At 40.8% G+C, this 21,753-nt stretch overlaps 1 protein-coding gene across 1 annotated transcript in view; it reads left to right on the top strand.

The window, feature by feature from the left end:
* The first annotated feature begins 6,001 nt into the window (after nt 1–6,001).
* The window catches only part of grid1a (glutamate receptor, ionotropic, delta 1a), a 260,845-nt gene continuing 245,093 nt past the window's right edge, over nt 6,002–21,753 (top strand). The window contains exons 1-2 of the mRNA XM_038737961.1: nt 6,002–6,697; nt 8,258–8,413. Coding sequence (XP_038593889.1) covers nt 6,619–6,697; nt 8,258–8,413 — 235 coding nt within the window. The 5' untranslated portion in view covers nt 6,002–6,618. The remainder of the gene's footprint in view (nt 6,698–8,257; nt 8,414–21,753) is intronic.

Here is a 21,753-nt window from a genome sequence, read left to right as displayed (position 1 = left end):
AGGGGAGGAACCCCACAGAGTTAAAAGACAACCAAAAACTGAGCTGAATACTAAGACTCTTGTGATCTCTACCTTTTACGTACCATATGAAAAAGTGAGAAATATCTTTCAAGCACATCTGTGAAGGTGGCAGTGAGAAGACAAGAATGAAAAGGGTGATAATGGGATGGCACTGGAAAGAAAAAGAGAGTGAGAGGAAAATGGCAGCAAGAGACAGACACTTGGAGTTCACTGCACAGGGCAAACTTTCTAGAGAAATGAAACACAAGTTTGACTTCATTATGAATAGATGGAAAAAGAGCAAGTTTGTTGGGAGCTGTGCTGTCGTTCTGGCTTTTGTCCCTCCTGTAATATCTGTGTAATAATTCATGGCTTGTGTAATTAGTTTTGTACAAGATGATAATGGCCACAAGCGTGGGCTATCAACTTTGAAGCTTTCACCTTAAAAAATATCTCCACTACTGTGTGGAGTTAACTGCAATATAGTGAATAGTGGGTTTGCATGGCGATATTTTATCCTGCTAGACCACAATCCGGCTGCTGTTAAAGCAATTTGCACAGTGCCTTCAGATTCTTTTGTTTTGCATAATGGCCACAGAAATTGAGAACTTCCAGAAGTGTTTGTCTGCAAACATAATTTAGATATTTCTTTTCGTGGTCTGTGTGGATAATTGGGATAATAGGTGTTTGCCAAGCAGTAGCAGAGCTTTTTCAATTTCAGACCGGTCCTCTCTCACCTCACTGTGTATGTTCTCTGGTTACCTTTGCTGGTTTTCCTTTTAATACTGAATTTAATAATGAATCAGATTGACCTGCTTTTAAAAAGTAAAATACTCAAAGGATATTGCATTGTGCTCATTTGCAAAGCGTGCATCTTTACAGGTAGATTTCTAAGTGTGTTTCTGCTAAGTGGCTCCCCTTTAAACAACCTATTGACTAATGACTGTCTTGCAGGCACAGCTGGAGTGAAATGTAGCTGACATAGGCACAGGGTTCAATAGCATTGCTCAGGGCACCCACAACAAATGTCCTAATAGTCGCTATTAAGCTGCCTTCAGATGATGATAAATAATTTGCTCTTCACTCACCGTGAGGTAGGACACAGTGGAGTTAACTTTAGCATTGGATTTGGCAAAGTTTCCCAATTACGCTTCCAAGCAAGATAGTGTTATGTTTAGAGTTCTAGTTCTTCCATCACTCTCTACCTCCCCTGCTTGCATGTGTCACTAATGTCACATACAGCTGTTATCTCATTGGTTGCACTTTGAAAGGCCCATGGCAACCAAGGTCAAAGATGAAATATTTTGAACTTTGAGCAAAGAGCTTGGTGGTAATTTCAAGCGGCCCTCAACACTAAGTGTAGCGCTTCCACCTAGTTGGGCGCCACCTCATAGGGTGATGCACTCCAGCACAGAGTGGTTTTACCGCTGATCATGTGTAGGCACCTTTGTTGTATAAACTGTAAACATCTTTGCAGGCATAATTAGTTCTTTGCAGATTCTGCTAATGATTTGTTAGCTTAGAAAAAAAAGTTTGTATCTCATTATAAAATCACAGGCAGATAAATACCATTACAAAGACAGACTTTTACATTCTTGAAACTGATGGTGGTTTTTTGTTTGTTATTATGGTGAGATCTTTCATCAGACATACAAATAGATCGACTGACAGACAGGCAGATACATACCGTTCACACAGATGAGTGTAAACAATGAATTGTGGATGGCACAGAAAACACTGAACACATCTGGTATATGTGCTCTTCTTATTTAATTTTTATAGGAGTAACCACATTCCACTACCATTTAGACACCAATTTGATGATCAGGCATGTGGTTAGGGAACAGTAAAAAAAAAAAAGGATAAAGAACAGCAGAAGAGCAGCTTGCTTCTGTCAGGCTCATACAATAAATCCAACCAGAAAAACCTCTTTTGCTTTTCTCAAAACACAACTGATCATAATAAACTGCAGAATAAGAAGTTCTGAAAACAAAACATATGCACTTAGTACATACTTTGTACATACTTTGCAAACTTTTTTCCAAATTTGTTGTTGAAAAGTGAGAGTGAAACGGTAACATAGACTATAGGTCACATCTAAAACGGGTTATTGGCACCAGGGTGACATAGACAAACCTACATGTCCCACTGTTTCAGAGATTCTGTCCACTGGTATATTTTTCCATATATATAATCATTTATATATTACCTAGTACATATTTCACCAAGGTTCAGTACGGTGTAATGTTGAAATATATTATGATGTGGGTAGTCAACAATTCACTCATTGAAATTCAGAGTCTGTGATAGAGGTTGCGCTTATTCTCCCCTAACATGATTAATCTATAATGTTACCTCAGGCTGTGTATTTGGAAGCGAGAGTCTTGCTTATTCACCTCTAGTGCTGCAGACACTTTTTGCCATTCCCTGCACATTTCTGCTCGACATGAATGGATTTTCATCTTGTCTGAGATTTAACCCTCCTCCAAATTGGTGCAGGGGCTTCATATAACAACATCCACAACCACAATTGGAAGGATGGGGCCAACTGCACAGCAACAGACTCTTCAGTCAACTCATAACATTAAGTGCCATCTCTTGCTTTTTCTACTATGAATGTAGTAAGCCAACCATTTTATAAATATGCTACCTACTGTACTTCTGTTGTTGTGGCACACTGGTGGTGCTCTCAGTGCATTCCTCACTGGTAATACTAAGTGACATTAACATACTATATGTATGCCGGACAACTGCTGCAGTAACTAGTCTAATTATGTTGACTTGCAGTACATTTGACTGTATGCTGCTGGCTCCGCCCGGTTCTCTAGACCCTGGATATGTTAGGCTAAAGGCTAATGAAGTGATTAAAGTCTTGCGACTTCTTATACAGCACCTCACTAGTTATCAGATCATGGCTCCATGTGGAAGGATAGGAGCAAACACAATAGTCAGAGTTTGTAATAATGAGTTTCCGCGTATGAATGAATAGAACATCATTAAATAGATTTCTCCTCTTGGAGTCAAAAGCAGATACAGTGAATATACAATAGCACTAATAATATACTAATCAGTGAAGACAGAGACCAGCTACACCGGAGCAAAACATGTGTATTACACTGTAAACAACAATCATTTCACAGGCAGCCATGTGCACTGCCCCAAGCCATGCATAAGAATATAATCTAAGATTAAATTGAGAGATGGGACTCATCAGAAGGAACCGAGGACAAAGAACATAAAGACTCTATAGAAACAATTAATTATATGTATGTATGTAGGCTTTTGGTTAGGAAAGCATAGTATTTGGGATGAAGTTAGAAAAATTTGTTTATCAAAGAAGAAAGGGCCAATAATGGTAAGAGGTCACTGTATAGTGGTACTTATCTATTCATAAACTTTTGGGATTTTTTACTTCTGCATGTCACAGCTCCTCTTCATCTAAATTAACTTTTTGGTCTTGTTCCAAAATGGAGGAGAAAAACTCTCTTTCCTTTTCACTTCATTGCTCACAGCCATAAACATTAATGACTCAGGTTTGTGTGACAATGAAATTCCACCTTCATTGCTGAGAGCAGGCGTGACCTACCCGCCAATGTCTCGGTGACTGTTTTCAGCATTTTCGCGACTAACTTATGTTGACACCCATGGAGATGCATGGTGTATGCTCCACAACTGGAATTGAAGGAACAAAACACTGACAGATGCCAACGTATTTGAAATTTGAAAAAGATATTCATTAGGGGATTTTTGGACCAAAAAAAACAGGTGTGAATCAACTGCATAATGAACCCAAAAATGGGTGATTATTCATTGGCTGGCCTACTTTCATATTGCATCTATTTACTAATGCATGGAACTCGCCTATGACACAAAACACAAAGTGCTATTCACTCAAATGTCTTTTAAATACCTCTCTATATGCAGAGAATAAATATTAGAAGACTTGCATTACTTTCAACATGAATATCTGATATATGATAATGGCAACGGAATAAAATAGCAAGACTTACCACTTATACTTACACATCCTTACTATGTTGAGCCTCAGCTTGTTCAGTCACAGCTCATCTGTGAACCATAAACAAAACTTGATACAATATGTATGTTGCCTGCTGAATCATACAGATATCCCTGGTATTAATGTCATATCCATTACATTCTTGGAATTGTTATTGTTGTTGATCATGACGATTTAGAACACAAAAATGTTCTTTCTTTTTTCATTATTTAACATCTTAGTTGCATAAAACATGTAAATGTATTGGACAGCTTCATTGCAGCCTTTAGGTAGCAGTCAGATTAAACTCATTTATTATTTTTATGCAGATTTTGCGCAATATGCACAACATGTATTACTCCCCCCAACAGGAAGAGAGAGGAAGAGATAAATGGCAGATTTACCTCACATACAGTCATAATAAACACAAGAACACTCAAAGAATTAAGCCTTTTTAAGATCCATGCGAATTGCCAGTTAAGTCGGCAGTTAAAATGAATCATTTTTGATTAAATGTCAGCAACATATTGCTTCATAGATCAATGAAATTAAGATATTTTATACCTCTGCCTGGATGTGAAAAATTGTTTGATATTTTGAAAGCCTGCCTGCTGAAAACTCAAATCTCAAGTTAATCTTTCTGTTTTGATCCCTTTGGAGTAAGTGTAGATTGATCTAGTGTGTTAAGGGAACTGTAATTGGGATCAAAGGGCAATAATTCATTTTTGCAGTATGTTCCATTGCTTTTTTGTCAAAGCTATTGCTCCATGACATATGGCACTGGTATGTGGGTTAGCATTTACCAAATATTCAGACATTAAAATCTAATGTTGTGTTGCACATTTTTACAGTGCGAAGGACACAGTTTGTTCTCAAAACCAGATTTCAGAAATCGTTATGAAAGGATGGAAACATTTTGCGCAACCACAGCTGCAGTATCCACAAGTGGCCAGAAGGCGAAGTGTGTGGTTTTACTTCGGAGGCACAGATGTTTATTCTTCGGCTGCAATGAAAAACAGATGAGCACCATGATACAGAACATGTGAGACTTTGACATGAGAATGATGTGGGTTTATTTAGTTTTGTCTCTGAAAGAAAGAATTGGGCTGCAGTGTGAGTAAAGCATTATTTTCCCATTTTGTGATTTGCTTTTGAGGTTTAAATTAGTCCCTGGAACGATATAAACATACATGGAGATATTTAGCAGACTGTGAGATCGTTGACTCTGTTTGCTCTACAGGTGCCTTTTTTTTCTTGGACATGTGCAGTTTAGTGAAGGAGCTGTCCACTACCGGTGGTGCTGAAAGTTTTGCGCAGCGCCTCTGACAGACTTAACCAAACAATTAAGAGATATTTCCGTTTTTATATCAGTCACGAGAAATATCCTTTAATTGTAAGATTATGCCCATCTAGAAACTCCGTCTCTTACACGACTTCTCCCTCTTCTTCACAGCTCTGCACACGGCTGGCATTGCTCAAACATTGTGAGGCGTGTAACTGCACCCGGTAGTCTGATTCACGAAAAACAGCCAGTCCTTGAAATTAGCCCCACTGCTATAATCCCGCGATGAAAAAAATCCGATGGTGGCAATTTTTGCTGTAGCAACAATTATTTAATCAAACAGATCATGCAGCTATAATAAAAACATAAAGCTATTTTGTGTTTGTGCCTCTACAAAATGCTCCTCCGGTAACGCCATCCAGCTGCTCCCCGGTTGACTCAGGCGTTTTGTCTTCTGTCACGTCTGTCCCTCATCCATCAGCCCTTGCCGAGGAACACGGTGTGTAAATCCTTTTCTCTGCCACATCAGCTGCGCTCCGACGCCACTTCAGTACGCTGAAAATCTGCCTCAGCCGCTCTGCTCCCTCACATCGTCCCTGAAAAGCCAACTTCTCCAAAAGTAAACTGTTTACACCGCCGTTGACTTTTCATCTCTCGAGCCAATCTGTGTTTTGCGCATGAGCTTTTGTCACTCGATCATTTGGCTTTCTTTTCAACAATGCCGTGCGTACAGGCAGAGAAGATATTTTGCTTTTGCCTCTTGCAACCTCCAATCATGTGTTTAGACATCAGCTCTCCAAGCGTCTTTCTCCGGCTAGTCCAAATCATTTCTACCCGGCTTGTCGGGACAGCAGCCGAGTCGTGAAGTCTCTACAGTCACGTGATCGAAAAGGACTGAAGAGTGTGTAGTTTTTTTTTTCTCCCGGAGTGTGTATGTGAGCGTCTCTCCGTGTGTAGTTAGAGGGATGTCCCTCCTCCGCATTTTTTGCTGCTTGCCATGCTTTAGACGCTGGAGCGCAGGGAGAGAGGCGAGAGTGAGAGAGGTAACGCCGGTCTCTCTCACCCGGCTACCTATCTTTTCAGTCTTACCTCGGATCCCCATCGGTTTTTCCTCATCTTTTTGAGTCCACCTTCCTGCGGTCAGCTTGTTTTTGTTGGTTCAAAAAAGAAAAAAAGATAGAGGGGAAAAAAACAGTGTTAATTTTTGTCGGGTTTCCTGTGTGTACCGCGGTTCTGTTTTGCACTGGGTTTTGATCGCTTTTTTTCTTTGGGTGCTCCATTTGGACAGTATAGGACAGCCGAGCAGAGCTTGGATGAGCCGCCTCGCTGAAATCCCGAGATGGAGTTGCTGCTGATCTGCCTTTCCTTGTGGATATTGCAATGCAATTCTGCCAAAGCGGACTCCATCATACATATCGGTAAGCGTCCGATGGGTTAGACGGGTGTAAAACGCAAAGCATGAGGGGATAAAGCTCAGCCAGCGCATACTGCGTGGATCACAGGATTTTGGTGTGAGGGCGGGATAAATAGTCTATGCATCCTGTGTTTAAGCAACACTTTGACTCTTGAAAAGTTGGCGTTTGGTAAATGGCCATGCCTCTGACCTTTACTGCCAGAGCTATTTTGATGTTATTAATTCCTATTTTTTTTATTCATTTGCCCATTTTTTGCAGACCTTTCTTGCACTTTTCGACGGCAGATCACTGCATTCATGTTGGCTTCAGATCTAAATCTCACCACTGCCGGCCTGTAAATTGCAATTCTGTATTCAAAACACGGATTACAGTAAGCAGAAATGCCCGTATTGTTGAGGCTTTGACGAAATGAATGTCCAATAGCCAAATGGCTGAGGCTTTTTCAGACCAAGCTACCTCTTGTCTGTACCCGACAAGCCTCAACTTTCACCGGAACGTGACTGCAATGTCAATAACAAGACAGAGGGAATGTCAGTGGAGTTTCATTTTAGAGATGCAAAGCACATAGAGCCTCTTTGTTCTCAAACTTCAAACCAGAGCTGCCAGTCCGATCTGGTGTCCTTAAAAATCGCATTGCATGTCATTTTACGGTTTTGAAATACATAGGTTTAACAATCCCCCCCCACACCCCCCACATCCCCCTCCCACACACACACACACACACACTCAAACACTGAAGAAATGCCTTGGTTTGTGTGCCCCTTTCTTGCACCTTGTCATGATAGGAATGACTGCCGTTGGAATCTCAGATAAAAATGTCAATGTCACTGTGAGCTAATTTCATCTTACTGCTCCTCTGATGCTGCTGCTGCTGCTGCTGCTGCTGCTGGTGGTGGTACTCACAGTTTACTGCAACAGTCTGGCAAGCAGCAGGTGCTCAGTCACCGGCTTAATACAGAAGTAGGACTCCATCCAGATAATGTTGGCTGCTGCGCCGCTTAACATTAGGGTACCCCAATTGTACTTCTCATTTCCTGAAACCCTTTTCCGTGATATACATGCATTTCGCAATAGCAGCTGATGCCATTTTGATAAGCAGAGGAAGAGAGAGGGAAGGGGAGAGACAGTTGAGGTTCAGGATGCCTCCCACACTAGGCCTATAATGCTTATTGGGTAGGATGCCAATGATCTAGTAGATGTGACAGCCATTTGTTTTCTAGGTTTGGTTACTTTATGCGTCAGATAGTGTTTTGTGATGTGGCCATGTCGCTGTCCATGGTGCTGAAATCTTGTTAAGGCATGCTGAGATGCACATGTTGCACAATTTCAAAGCTAATTAAACCACAGGAAGCTCAAACTAAAGTTCACCTACCATTATTGAATCATGCATCACTTTGGCAACATTTGGAGAATAACACTAAAATGCTTCTATTTTTTCTGTAATAGCAATGGTCCAGCATAAAAGTTGCAACTCCTCAACCCACTCTACCCGGCAATCATACTTTACCTCCTCGCATTTTTTTTACTCCCCAAATAACTTGTGATAATTCTTTTATTCAACAGGTGCCATATTTGAGGAAAATGCTGTGAGAGATGACGAGATTTTCCAACTTGCCATTTCAGACCTGAGTCTGAATGACGACATTCTGCAGAGTGAGAAAATCACCCACTCTGTAAAACTTATTGAGCCTAACAACCCCTTCCAGGCTGTACAGGAAGGTAAGCACAAGTCCCCCATCTCTCATTTTGGTAATAGATTACACCTGATATTTTATTTGATTACTTGGGGCCAGGGGGCAGTTCAGAGAAGCGGTCTCCTTGTCTGCCCTGATCTCGCAGGATTTTTGGACGATGAGCTATTGTTGATGTTAATTTCACATGTTGATCAGTCATTGTGGTCGCTAGGGAAGCAGTCTCTGATGATGACCCTTGTGGCTGTGAGTGAAGTGTGTGTGTGTGTGTGTGTGCGTGTGTGTGTGTGTGTGTTGCCATCTGCATAGCGCTGTGCCACTGTACCAAAGGTGTCTTCTGTGGTTGAAAAGCTAGGTGGAAGCATTGAGTTAGAGCACAGCAGCTAAGGATAAAAAGTTATGTGAAATAAAAATAACTTGAAGATGATCAAATATAATTCCAGCTCCAATACTGCACTTATGTAATTGCAGGAGAGGAAAATCTCAGGTTTTTATGTCTCTTTGAAGGATGAGCACCGCAATTTTGTTCATGCACATTTTTCAGCCTTCAGCTTTTTTCTTAAATATGTTTTGTCTGCCTAATTTGGATATCCTGTAAGTGCCCAGAATGTAAGCAACACACCTCAATAAAACATTATCAATAAAATTATTTTAGTCAAGGTTATCTCTTTCAGTAACCGAAAGGTGGTCCCGTCCACTGTTGAATGCAAAAGTGATTAAAAATTATTCGTCTAAAATGAATCATTAAGATTTTAATAGGTTCATAGGGGCCTTCAAAGGCTGCTTTTATCCTGTGCACTTAGTTACCAGCCTGTACTTTTGTCCCCAGTTGCACAAAGGCCTTGATGACTCATTGCTGTTCATAGTGCCCCTGACAGGCACAGAAAGATGATAAAATGTCCTGCCTTTTGCTACAATTATCCCATGCCGTTTAGCTGTGGTCCTTAACAATGTCTTAGGCAGATATCTAGTATTCAAATTCACTTTGCTTTTGTGTTGAGTTTCCCCTCGCGGGATTAAATAAAAGTATATCTTAGATCCTTGTGAGGCTGAGGATGACGCAGACTGACATTCGGGTTCTTTAAATAAACCTGAAGTATACAGAAGAGGTGGTCTAACTTGCTGCTGCAGAGATAAGATAAAAAATGTATTACACACATGCGTGACTCAGATCATTTATCAGTCACTGTTGCTTTAGATGAAAAAGTGCTGTAATTAAACCGACTTGCCAGAAAATTCATTTGCCAATTTTGCAGTACTCTCATTAGTTCAGTAGTATAGTCAAAGATGGAGTGTTTAAAACATACCCACTAGACCACTTTAACTCACACTAATCATCTTAGTTTTCTTATGACAATTTTATAGCCAAATGCCATGCCTGTACAAAAGCTTAAGGACATAGAAGGTGTTCATAAGCCTGTAAAAAATATTAGATTAAAGATGTGAAGGGAGTTTGTAACAACTTGTTATTGCTTATTGAAAATTATTCAGAGCTTAGTTCCTCTGATTGAACTGCCTGTCTTTAGCCTTGATTGAGTATAATTTAACATGCTTAATTACTGATTACAGTTAGTTTCCTAATAATCAAATATTTGTAGAAGTGGGTGATTATTCCGTTTCTTGAGAGAGTGGGAAATAATGCAGTCAGTGACGAGGATTGACCCCCATAATCTTGCACTAGATCAAAGTCCTAATATGGCAAGTCTGACCACTCGGCAGCCATCTTGGTAATGCATCCAGTCAGTTATTTTGGACTAACAAGATCAGGCTATCTAAATTAATGGGGAGAGAGCTGTAAAAGCACTTTCAATGGTCACTGGGTCATAAAAACTGCATGCAAAGAATCACCAGTAAAATCTGACCGCTAAAAAGGTTTCATGACTTTTCCCCAAAGTAAGGTTTGAAAAGCCTTTTCCACAGAAGTAATGCTATGCATGCGCAAGGTTTCACGACACCAATTTCATTTATGGCTCTATCCAGTGGGCCAGTGACATGACGCCATGAGCTCATCAACATTTGCAAACCTCAACTGTGCACTTGTCAATGGAACCACACGGTTGGCTTAATATGTTTCCCGGCTCGGATATTAAAAAGCAGACAAAATTTAGGGATACTGTATGTCTACACAAGCTCCATCTTTGGCATAACGGGCTTCCCCACACAATTCTATTCAGGATTCTTTGAGTGGAGTGGCATTCCCTTAAATTGTCTCTGACTAGATATAAGATGGGGTGTTGAGTGACAACCAGGATAAGTTGACCTTTTGCTTTGCTCTTTTGTTCGCTGCCATCCCACTGTGAGTGGAAGTCAAGACCTTGCCACCGCAGATGGACAGGGGAGGGGTGTGATGATAGAGGTGAAAAATACAGTGGCTGTAGAAAAGAGAAAGGGATGAAGATGGGGGGGGGGGGGGGGGGGGGATAATCATGATCAAGACCTGAATAAACATAACCGGACAAAAGAAGAGCAGGAGGAGAGTTCAGGCAGGACCGAGAAAGAGGAGAAGAGAAGAGGAGAAATGAGCATAGTTGTTGCAGCGTCATGTTTGTCCTTATTTGGCTTCCTTTGTCCTTGCACTGGGGGGACATACATTAATGAGGATGTCACACAGATACCATGCACACACAAACACTCAGCGATTCAGTCCTCCAACGCTCTTATCGTTTAAAGATGACAGCTCAAGGCAGGCTGGATATACCGCTTGACCACACAACTGGCAGATGCCGTTCTATTTATAGGCCCTAGCAACTGGAGAGAATGAATAGGTCGATTTCAACACCAGGAGCTAGAACTCAGAAGAATATATATCTTTTGCGTACTGATGCCTGCCCTGATGTTTTTTGATGCTATCAGCTTGCAATACGGTCAAAGAAAACCAAAGCCATTGCAACAGCCCCACCCCTTATTTACTGCATTTACCCTTCAGTTCTTGTACTTATAGAGATCAAGAAAAGGCAATGGCAAAGATGTCATGTCAAATCATGTCTTGTTTTAATTATACCCTGTTCTCTGGGAACGAATGTTGTGATGACTCCCATAATGTGGCTGTGCACAATATAAGTGCTGCAATTCTGATCAATTTAACCATGAATGTCTCACTTATATCCGTCAGTCATCATTCAGAAGAGCTAGTCTGGGTCTCAAGTTTCACAACGTTTCCACAGCCTGTATGGGAAGGCAACAGTGTCACACACACACAGTGTCCCATTTACATCTTGGACAATACAAAGTTGAATGAAAGGTAAAATATGTCTAAGGAATGACATAACCGAATCAGGTTGTGGCAACTTTTAAAAAAGAATGTGCTTTTTGACTGGTTTCTTATACATCTTGAGATTTGCACCCCAGATTTTCTTCCCACCTTGGTTTAAAAGTAAAAGTTTGTCCTCAAGGGCAGATAAGTACCCATACGAACAAAGCTTTTATAACCTTTTCTGTCTTGCTTTTTATTCAAAGGAAGTGGCAGAAAGGGGACAGCAAAGCGGCCACCTTGTTGTGTGATTATGTAAATCCGAACTTGTGCATATTTCAAGAAAAGTTTAGCCTGTGAGGTGGATTTCTTTTCTCTCCTTTTTTTATTTTTTTGCTGTCGTTGCTCAGAGGATGTGAGCGTTCCATTTTAAAGGACTGGGATGGGATGGGTTTGAACCATACTGTACATTTGGGATTTTCCTACCATTAAATCATTTTGGGGACAGACACAATTATGTAAACACCTCATATAAAGACACTCTAATGCACCATAAGACATGTTTCTGCTAACTGGCATTAAATCTATTGTTACCCACCTTTTCTAGCAGTGACTTTAAGATCTTTTTTTTATGAGGCATTCACATAGTTTTGTCAAACCCCTGCAGCTTCTCATTTAATAAAAAAAAAGAAAAAACGTTTAGAACAAAGCAGGTAGAAAACACAGCCATCTGGCCACGGTTAGGGGAAGTAGTTTCCTTCTCCTATATTGAGCAGTGATTTGTTGAGTGTTCTGTCCCACTGAGTCCTCTTCACACACTACACCACTAGTGACCCTCCATTTTCATCTAACCCCTGCCAAGGTAACGTCAAGGAGGATTTAATTCTTTGCTCTTTCGGTCCCTGTAAGCCAGTAGACTTTAAAGAACTTACAGTGCAATTCTTCTTTCTTTTTTCTCCTTTTCTTTTGCTCAATCTGTAATGACAAAAGTTGAAATAATGGTTCCTTTGAAAGTGTTGGCATGGATAATGTAATATCCTCCATCTGATAGTCTGCTTATGACAAGTCATTACTTGCCATGCTCTAAACGTGATGGAATGTTGCCCTTTCACCATTATTGTCCCAGTGAATTTAGGAATGCTGCATAAATCTTGGTAATGGATTTGTTTGTCTTCTTACCAGCTCTACACAGAAGGGGGACAATCAGGCCATTTTACCTGCCCCTGTTAATTACCCAGTGGTTATTTTAATCCGTCATAAGCTCCCAATGGGCTGTAGAAAGGCCTGCTGGTACCTTAATCAGCTAAGTGATGCAGAGCTATACCTTTCACCATTTAATCCCTTCACAATGTGAAGCCCACTACTCAGAATCCCTGTGGGTTTAACCTTTAGTTGTTTCTCTTTTGTGTTTGACAACTGGTGGTCCGGTTTGTGGTAAAGACAATGTCTAATTCCTATTTAGAGGAACAATTGATAAGAATGCCAGAGTATCACTATTTTCAGCCATTCTGAAATAAAAATAAAGCCGTGATTCCCAATTAAGAGGGCTACCTCTGCAGTAAGACACTAATAAAAAAAAAAACTGTATATATGCACATATTTGAGGGAAATAAAGAGAAATAAACAAAAATAGAATTACAAACTGTTGTAAGGCTGCTCTTCATTATATTTATTTTGTCATCAATCAAAAACTACCAGCTATGATAAGCTGACAGGACACGCCTCCCACTAACCTGAGTCATAAATGACCTGCCTCCTGATGCCCTTTGTGCCATCCCGCTTGGTTCGAGCTTCTGAAAACACGGTGAGAGATGTCCATGTTGCTTCTGGGCTCATGTGGACAGTTTATGCATTTGTTGTGCAACATTGCAATGCTGAATGTGTGATGAACAGTATATCAGAGGGCTTGGATGTGTTTGTGCAAAGTGTCACATTTTTGTGTTATGTATATTATTGCAGTACTGTATGTTAATTGCTGTGGTTGTTTGGTCCCCTGCTGACTGCTTACTGTACACTACTGCTATACAGATTCTTTGTCTGTCTGCTTCCTTACAACTCATTTTATTTTCTGGAAGAGATTTCCAAGGCAAAGTCTTAATACATTTGTTACCCTGGACACTTTTTGTCACACTACACTGGCAGTGCACTTCTGTAGATTATACAAACCTCGATTTGTCTCTCTATACCTGTGCCATTCACACCATACAGTGTGGATGACACAGGTGAGGCCCTATGGGACCTGTATCCACTGTGGGCTGACAGACACACTAAAGAATATGTATTTCTGCAGCTTTTCTTTAGAATAGCCAGAGTCAGCAATATCTGGCAACTGCCGAGTAACACCTGCCACAGAGGGAGCAGAGAGAGAGTGCAGAATACAGAAGGGGAGACACAGAGAGAGGGCAAGGCTAAGCAAGATCTGCTTAGTAGGCCTTCGGGTTTTGCCCTCTGTAGGGTGCAGGAACAGGCAGCCAGTATTCCTCGCTTCTGTCACATAGTCTCGACATCTTGGCAATATTTATAACAGATGTCTGATTTGGTAGTTCTCAGACTTGAAAGAAGCACAGAGACATTTCTAAGTATCCAATTATAAAAAATTTAAAAGCTTGAAGATTTTGATAGTGATTTTGGCTTTTAAGTCAGAAGACTTGGTCTGCTGATTAACTTCAAGAAAAACGTCATAACACTTAAATGCCACGTCTGATCTGGATTCACAGGAATCTTCGCCATTGTGCTAAATGTCACCATGAGCGGGGATTTCAGTAATCTTTTAATTTGAGTAAACGGGGCCAGCCTTGTTAAATGTGGAGAATTTTTTTTGAGTGCCGCAAATATATAAATAAACAAATAAATAAAGCAAGAGAGAGTGTGAGTGAGCAGTGAGCTACTTTGCTAGCTGTAATCTTTCACCAGATTTTTTGCAGGATTTTCAGGAAATGGAAGTTATGTTTGGTCTGCGATGTAAACAGAATTACTGTATTGCGCTAATTAGAGAGAGTGGCAGTCACATTGGGTCTTTGTGCATTTATGTATTCATCACACTCCCCATGCTGCCTCATTGGCAGACAGCTGAGGGCTGGTGTCAAAGTATTCTCCTTGCTTTTCACACTGGCATGTTTGATTGAGGATGTGGCTTGGCGGTCATTGTGTATAAGGCTGACTAATGGCTTCTGGGTGGTATGATGGCTGTCTGTCCATTTAAAATGTATCCGCTTTTCAAATGTTTTTCTTGCATTTGTCCTTCAGAGACAAAGTACAGAAACATCTTGATTGATGTTGGACTGTTTGTTCCTCCCATGATGCTACTTGCACACAGCATTTCTAAATTTGGCATCAGAGAATAATATTTGGGTCATTTAACACTGTCAGACAAAAATATGAAACTAGCAGGTAGAGAGATTTATCCTGTTCTGTTCCTGTAATTGTTGTTTAAAAGACATTTGGCACCTGTATTGATTTTCCAATATGACAGCAGCATCTGATGTATGGCCATCAGCACGCCTGCACGCATGCCACACATAACTCCACGAGCTGCCTTGTTTACATACATATAAACACACAACATATTTTTTCCCTATCACAGGTCTCTCAGCTCCATGTCTTATTCATGTTCCTGTCTTCTCTGGTGTGACAGATTTATAACGAGCTGTAGAAAACCCTGTGACAGATGTTAGTGACCCCAAACAGCCCCCAACCACCACTGGGGATTGGCCATCAATACTGCTCTACCTGTTAGAGCGAGAGAGAGTGAGTGATACTGAGACAGAGTGAATGAGTGAGAGTGAGGTGGCCCAGAGGCGATGTACTGTCCAGTCAGATTGATGCTGATGAGGCTCTCGGCCTCCGTCCGTTGTAATACATCGCAGTCCCACATGTTAGTAGCATCATTTCTCTTTGTACACACTGTTATGCTTCGACTTTATTTAGTGGCTGAGATGATGGGGAGGGTGGCGGAGGTAGAGTGGGTGTTTGTTTGTGCATCATGTGCCTTTACGTGTGTGGTTGCATGCTGTGATGATTGTGTGTGTGTGTGAGAATGTTTGTGATGGTTTAATAGATGCAGGTCCATGGATGTTTTTTAAAAAACAGTGCTGTGTTGGTGGTGACAATAGTTTGGGGATGGGAGGTTGTAACTGCCCCTTCCACTCACTTCTCATGCTGACTTGCTCAAAGGGAAGTGTGTATAAGTTACTGCCCACTGCCTGCACCACTAGCGGCAAGAAGACTTCATTCCAGGACAGAAGAGGAGCAGAAAATCTAATTAGAGGCTAAACAGGAGTAAGCCAAAGAGATGCTGTGCGGCAATCTCCGACTTCACACTCCTTTCAGACAGAGTGAGGAGAAAGATGCAGGGGGTGAGGAGTGGGGTGGAATAGGTGTCTTAGTGAGAGTAAAGGGGTGAAGCAGAGTAAACCAGTGAGCAAGCGTGACGACGAGGGAGAATGTGGGGTGATGGCGGAGGGCAGGGAGAAAGAGAATGCAGGGGGAAAAAGCGTAGGCTGTGAAATTTTAGGTCCGTATGGAAGACAAAAGAGGGAAAGTAATTTGAAACTGGACTCGGCTCACTAGCCTCCTTGATGAAGAGATGCCAAAATGTATTTGGGAGCCATTGTTTGCATTACTGCCCACAGACTCGGATACCGAGTGGGACCATCTGTCACAAGAATCCCTCTTCAGTCTTCCTCGCTGAGTCTCTGTCTCTCTCTCACTGCCATGGGTCGTCTACCATGCCCAGGCAACATGGATTTTATCCAAAGATGAGGCTAAGCTAGTGTGTAAGCTCTCTCTGAGTGAAATCAAAACCCCAGCTTAAACCTCATGAGTGAAAGCCTAAAAAAGTGTAGAGGGCGAAATATGCAGGCATCACTGAAAACTGGGTCAAATATGAATCCTAATATAAATATATTTAAAACTGTTTGGCTAATTAACAAGTATTTTTACTTTATTCTACAGTGAAAACCACCACAAGCCATTTCAATATTACTATGCTTCTTTGAACTCATAATGATACACACTGATTTATTCTTTGACTCCCTCGTTTCTGTGCTCATTCATCGACTGTTTTCCCTCTTCATCACAGCTGAGAGCATGCTGTTACCCTCGTTTACATGGGATGTTTTACATGTTATTGCCTGTAAATGGAGAAACCTCTGCAGCTAATTGGAATGAAAAAAACAAACAAGAGCACTCAAGTCTCTCTTACTCTCAGATTGTCTCAGCTGAAGATAAAGAGATAAGTCTCAGATAAATAATTGATTTGTTATTGTTTCAAACATGAACAGAGTACGTGTTTCAGTATTAAGTATTCCACGATTTGTCATGTTACCTAATCCATAACATTACCACATCAATACACATCATCCTGGTGCACTGGGAGCATGTGTAGGCCTAATTTCTATTATACTAACCCTAGTACAAGTAGTCTTTGTAGGTTGTATCAAAGGAAACTGTCATTGTTTGGTTTTAATCATCACTAGGACTTACTAGTGATGATTAAAAGCACCTTTAAAATGCCACAGAAGTCATTGAATCCCTTTTTTTCCTTTTAATTATCTCAATGTAAAGAGCATCTAATTGGATGGCCTAATTTCGCAGAAACACTGCACCAACATGACCAACTCATCATATCCCAAAGCAGGAACAAAAGCAGTTTGTTGTTCATTTGTAAAGCTATCTTGCTTGAATAGCAATGTGCCAAACTGTCCTTCCAACTGACGATCAATCTTTCTCTACAGAAGTGTTTCCTAAACTTTTAAAACCATGGCACCCCTTTTATAATGATTTTGCACATATGTACAGACATACACGTTTGCCTTTAAGTTAAGAATTGACCCTTTGCTAAACCACGCCCCAAATAAGCATCTGACCAATCACAGAGCGATTGAGTAGGTCTCTCTCTAACTGAGGTCTGACACTTTCATGGCTGCGCTCAATTGACTCGTATACAAAAGGAGTAGTTTTCTAGCTATTTTTGCTGTATTTAGTAGAGTCGTGTAGTAGTTGCAACAGTACTCTGTCCACTGAGTATGTATCCTGTTGTACCAGTTGTCATTAGTATTACTGCTAGCCCATCTGCTGTGTCTGTACACAGGTCTAATGCCTTCACATTTGAGTCCCGGATCTTTTGCAGTCTTTTCTCAGAGTTTGGGGTAGGTTTTTGAGTTTGAGTGATTTTTGATTGGTGGCTTTGTGCGCTTTGTGAGAAGAAAAGTGTGCTCACACTCACAAAGATATCACTGTCTGAACATTCTTTGTTGTTTTTCCAAAGCTTGAAAGTCAATGACCCAGTCAGTAGCCTTTCTGGCTGTTTGAAACCTCTATGCTGTGACCGTGGTTCAAATTGAACCTTCCCTGAGACGGTTCCTGACAGTTTGTGCAGAAATTCTTTGGTTATGCAAATTGATTGGTGCAGCATCTGTCCGGGTGGCTGGTCTCAGATGATCTTGGAGGGGAAGATGCTGGATGTGTAAGTCCTGGGCTGGTGTGGTTACACGTGGTCTGCGGTTATGAGGCCGGTTAGATGTATTACCAAATTCTCTGAAACGCCTTTGGAGACGGCTTATGGTAGAGAAATGAACATTCAATTCACGGGCAACAGCTCTGGTGGACATTCCTGCAGTTAGCATGCCAATTGCACGCTCCCTCAAAACTTGCGACATCTGTGGCATTGTGCTGTGTGATGGAACTGCACATTTTCGAGTGGCCTTTTATTGTGGCCAGCCTAAGGTACACCTGTGCAATACCCATGCTGTCTGATCAGCATCTTGATATGTCACACCTGTGAGGTGGATGGATTATTTCGACAAAGGAGAAGTGCTCACTAACACATAGGGGTGGGAATCCCCACAATATCTTATCGCGATACTTATGTCACAATATGATATTATTGCGATTTTAAAATATTGCGATATAGTGTAATTTATTACCTTTTTTCCAATTTAAAATTGTGTCACCAAATGGAAAACTTTTCTATTGGACTGAAAAGGCAACTGATTTTGTTATTATAGTACCAAAAAGTAAAATTCTCATGTACAATTTATATAATAAAAAATCGGTACTTGACCTCTGCGTATCGCTAGAATATTGCCACGGAAAATATCGCCATACTGTGCTGTATTCATTTTTCCATTCATTTTTTGACAGATTTGTGAACAACATTTGAGAGAAATAGGCCTTTTGTCTACATAGAGAAAGTCTTAGATGTTTGAGTTCAGCTCAAGATGAATGGGGGCAAAAACAAAAGTACTGTGTTTATAATTTTGTTCAGTATGTGTGAGTTTACAACGTGAAATACAGTTGAAATTTAGATTGAAAGTGTGTTGGATTGGTGTGATTATATAAACTGTTTCTGTCTAATTAACTGCAAAAAGACTGCAATGGACCATCGTGTTGTTTGGTACAAGATTAATAGTTTCATTTATATTTAGTAGTTTATCAGTTGTAGATTTTGTGACAAAGCAAGTTGTTGTCCCTCACTGACTCCTCTGACAAAGCTACATCAGCAGGTTGTCGTACCAAATCTCTTGGTTTAACCACCATCATTACTTACTTAATAATTCTTTTAGCTAGTCCCACTAGACGTTTGAATTACTGACACCATGCTGGCCTAAAAATAATTGATGGAGCCTCCTTAAGTGTGTCCACAGATAACGACATACATTTAATATATGAGCTCAAGATAGGAGGGCACATTGACAAATGGCATTAAATACTATAAGCATATGCCTAGACAACAACATAGGGGAACTTCATAACACACAATCCTTTATATGGGTCTCTTACAAGGGTCTTGACAAAATAGCAAGCATCATGTTTCAGGATCATCATTTGTTTTTCAATAAGAGAGGGAAAGAAAACCAGGTCTCAGCCTTTAAATGATCAGATGGGCTGAAGTCTTCAGTTCAAACAGCATTTTTTTCCACTGCAAATATTCAAATACAGTTTGCAGATGCCGACAAGGGAAAGGAGCACAGTAACATTTTCACACTGGAAAAAGAAACACCCACCCACTAACTTCCAAATGATTATATGGTTGGCCCTTAGGGGTGGTGCCCTTAGGTGTCTAAGACTCCATCCAGGTAGAAATTGGACAAAGGAACACACACATACTCAAATACAGATAAACAACTAACCCACCCTCGGGCAAAAATAAGATTGTCTCTAGTGATTTCCAGCCTCTTAAAGCCTTAATTTTCAGTGCCTTCACCACTGGCACAGCAGAAAACAGTGTGTCCTGGGCAACAAAAGGGGAAAAAATGTAATGAAATGCTTTGTAGAGGTACATTTTCAGGAGGTCAAACACAGGGAAAACGACAAAAAGTTTCAGTATTTAGAGGCTTATCTCTACCGGATAAGAACAGTATCACAATCAGAAAAACACACCTTAAAGGCAGTATGAAAATATATAAAAGAGATGAGTAGGAAGTGAGGAGATGCAGATCCCTAGAGGGGAGAAGGAGAGGAACAGTGGGGGAGGAGGAGGGGCAGCATTTCTGATCATCTCTCCATCTTTCCCTTTTCTCTTGGACAGCAGGAGGATGCCTATCAAGGCGATGTCATCATTTCTGGCAGTGCCGTCTTCCTCCTAGCAACGCCCTGGCAGTCCGTGTAACTAGGAAGATAGGCTAGTAAAATGAGGCATCTCCCCATTGAATAGTTGTCCCTCACTGACTCACGGCTTGCCCACTCACTGCCATAACAAAGCCTCCTTTTAACAGCACAAAAATGGAAACTCTTGGACACAGTCGCATTCATTCCGGCACAAACAGCATGTGCTCTTTTGTCACAGGCTTGTGTGTGTTTGGCTAGAGCGTGTGTGTGTGGAGTGGGGGATGGAGGAGTGGGGGGGTTTGGTGTCTTCAGCATGTTAAATCCTAGTTCTTCAAAAGCCCCATAAGAAGATGTCAAGATACCACTTTACTATATCGTAATGATGCAATGTACTTGAGTCTTGCTAAAACATGTATCTTATTTCAGATTGGACTTGGACTGAGTAATCTAATGCCTTGATCCAATGCATTGGTTGATATGGCAACTGCTCCCTACTCGAGAACAAATTTTCCCTGTCCACCTGTTGACGAGGGAGAAACAGACTGAGTGGATGGAATGGAAATGCATTGCGTTTGCTGGCAGGATGAAAATCAAGACACATGCAGGAGTGCCAGGAACGCATTATCATTTAAAACACCTGTCATAGGCGCAATGATTTTCTCCCCCCTCCATAACTGAATAACCGCATGATAAAAATCAGTCTCCTGAAGGAGATGATTGGAGCACCTTTTTTTTTCAAATTCATATTCTGTTTGTCATGATGAATGTGTACTGAGCAGTGCCCATTTTTCCTTCAAATAAGCCACTCACACACTGTGATTCTATGTAGTGTATAAAACATAGATGGTGTGATTAGCTACAGGAATATTCAGCTTTGTTCTGTGTCATAAAAAAGAAAGAGAGCGAGCAGTATTGACCATGCTTGGTTCTTTCCCCTTCTGAGCCCAGGGGAGTTGAAATACATCAGCCTGAAAGTCAAAGTTGCTGCATGACTGTGTGCCTTTGGGATTTCCTTTTGCTTTTGTTGGTCCTCCCAGGAGGAATGGTGATGGAATCATCAGTGTGTGTTTGTGTGCTATCTTTCCTTGTTGATATTTCAAGGCCTGGCTGCTATTGGTTTTTTGTTTGTGAATAGTTTTGCAGAATTTCCTCTTTAGACCATACATCTGTTTTAGTTTTCTGGTTAGTTAAGTGGAATTAAGTACATAAGCTAAATTAGTTTTTATTGCTTGTAGGCTTTTCTGAATCTGATTTGAACAATATTAATGTGATTTAACCAGGATCAGAGTTGACCTTAACCCCAGTAGCCAAAAGTTTTTACCCCTCTGATCCCACTTTGCAAATTCAATAAATTATCCATGTTTAATAATTCCTCGGGGCAGATAGTGATGGTTTATTGTTTGCTTTACCTTCAGAGAGTATTTAGACCAGCTGCTCTCACTGCTTTGAGAACATTTGGGGGGGGAATTTGCTTTAAAAAAAAAAAAAAAGGTTGAAAATTCCTGGCTGGCATCAAGTCCAATTCTTAATGGGCTAATAGCAGCTTTTGTTATGTGCCAGATCAGGATTGTGCCGCTGTTTGTGTTCATTAATGTGTTTGCAAATATTAATACATGTGTCTGGCTGTG

The sequence above is a fragment of the Micropterus salmoides genome, unplaced genomic scaffold (assembly GCF_014851395.1).
Source record: "Micropterus salmoides isolate LMB-PRFRI ecotype aquatic unplaced genomic scaffold, ASM1485139v1 Ms_hic_scaffold_22, whole genome shotgun sequence".
Lineage (NCBI taxonomy): Eukaryota > Metazoa > Chordata > Actinopteri > Centrarchiformes > Centrarchidae > Micropterus > Micropterus salmoides.
This window is presented reverse-complemented; position numbering and strand designations above follow the sequence as displayed.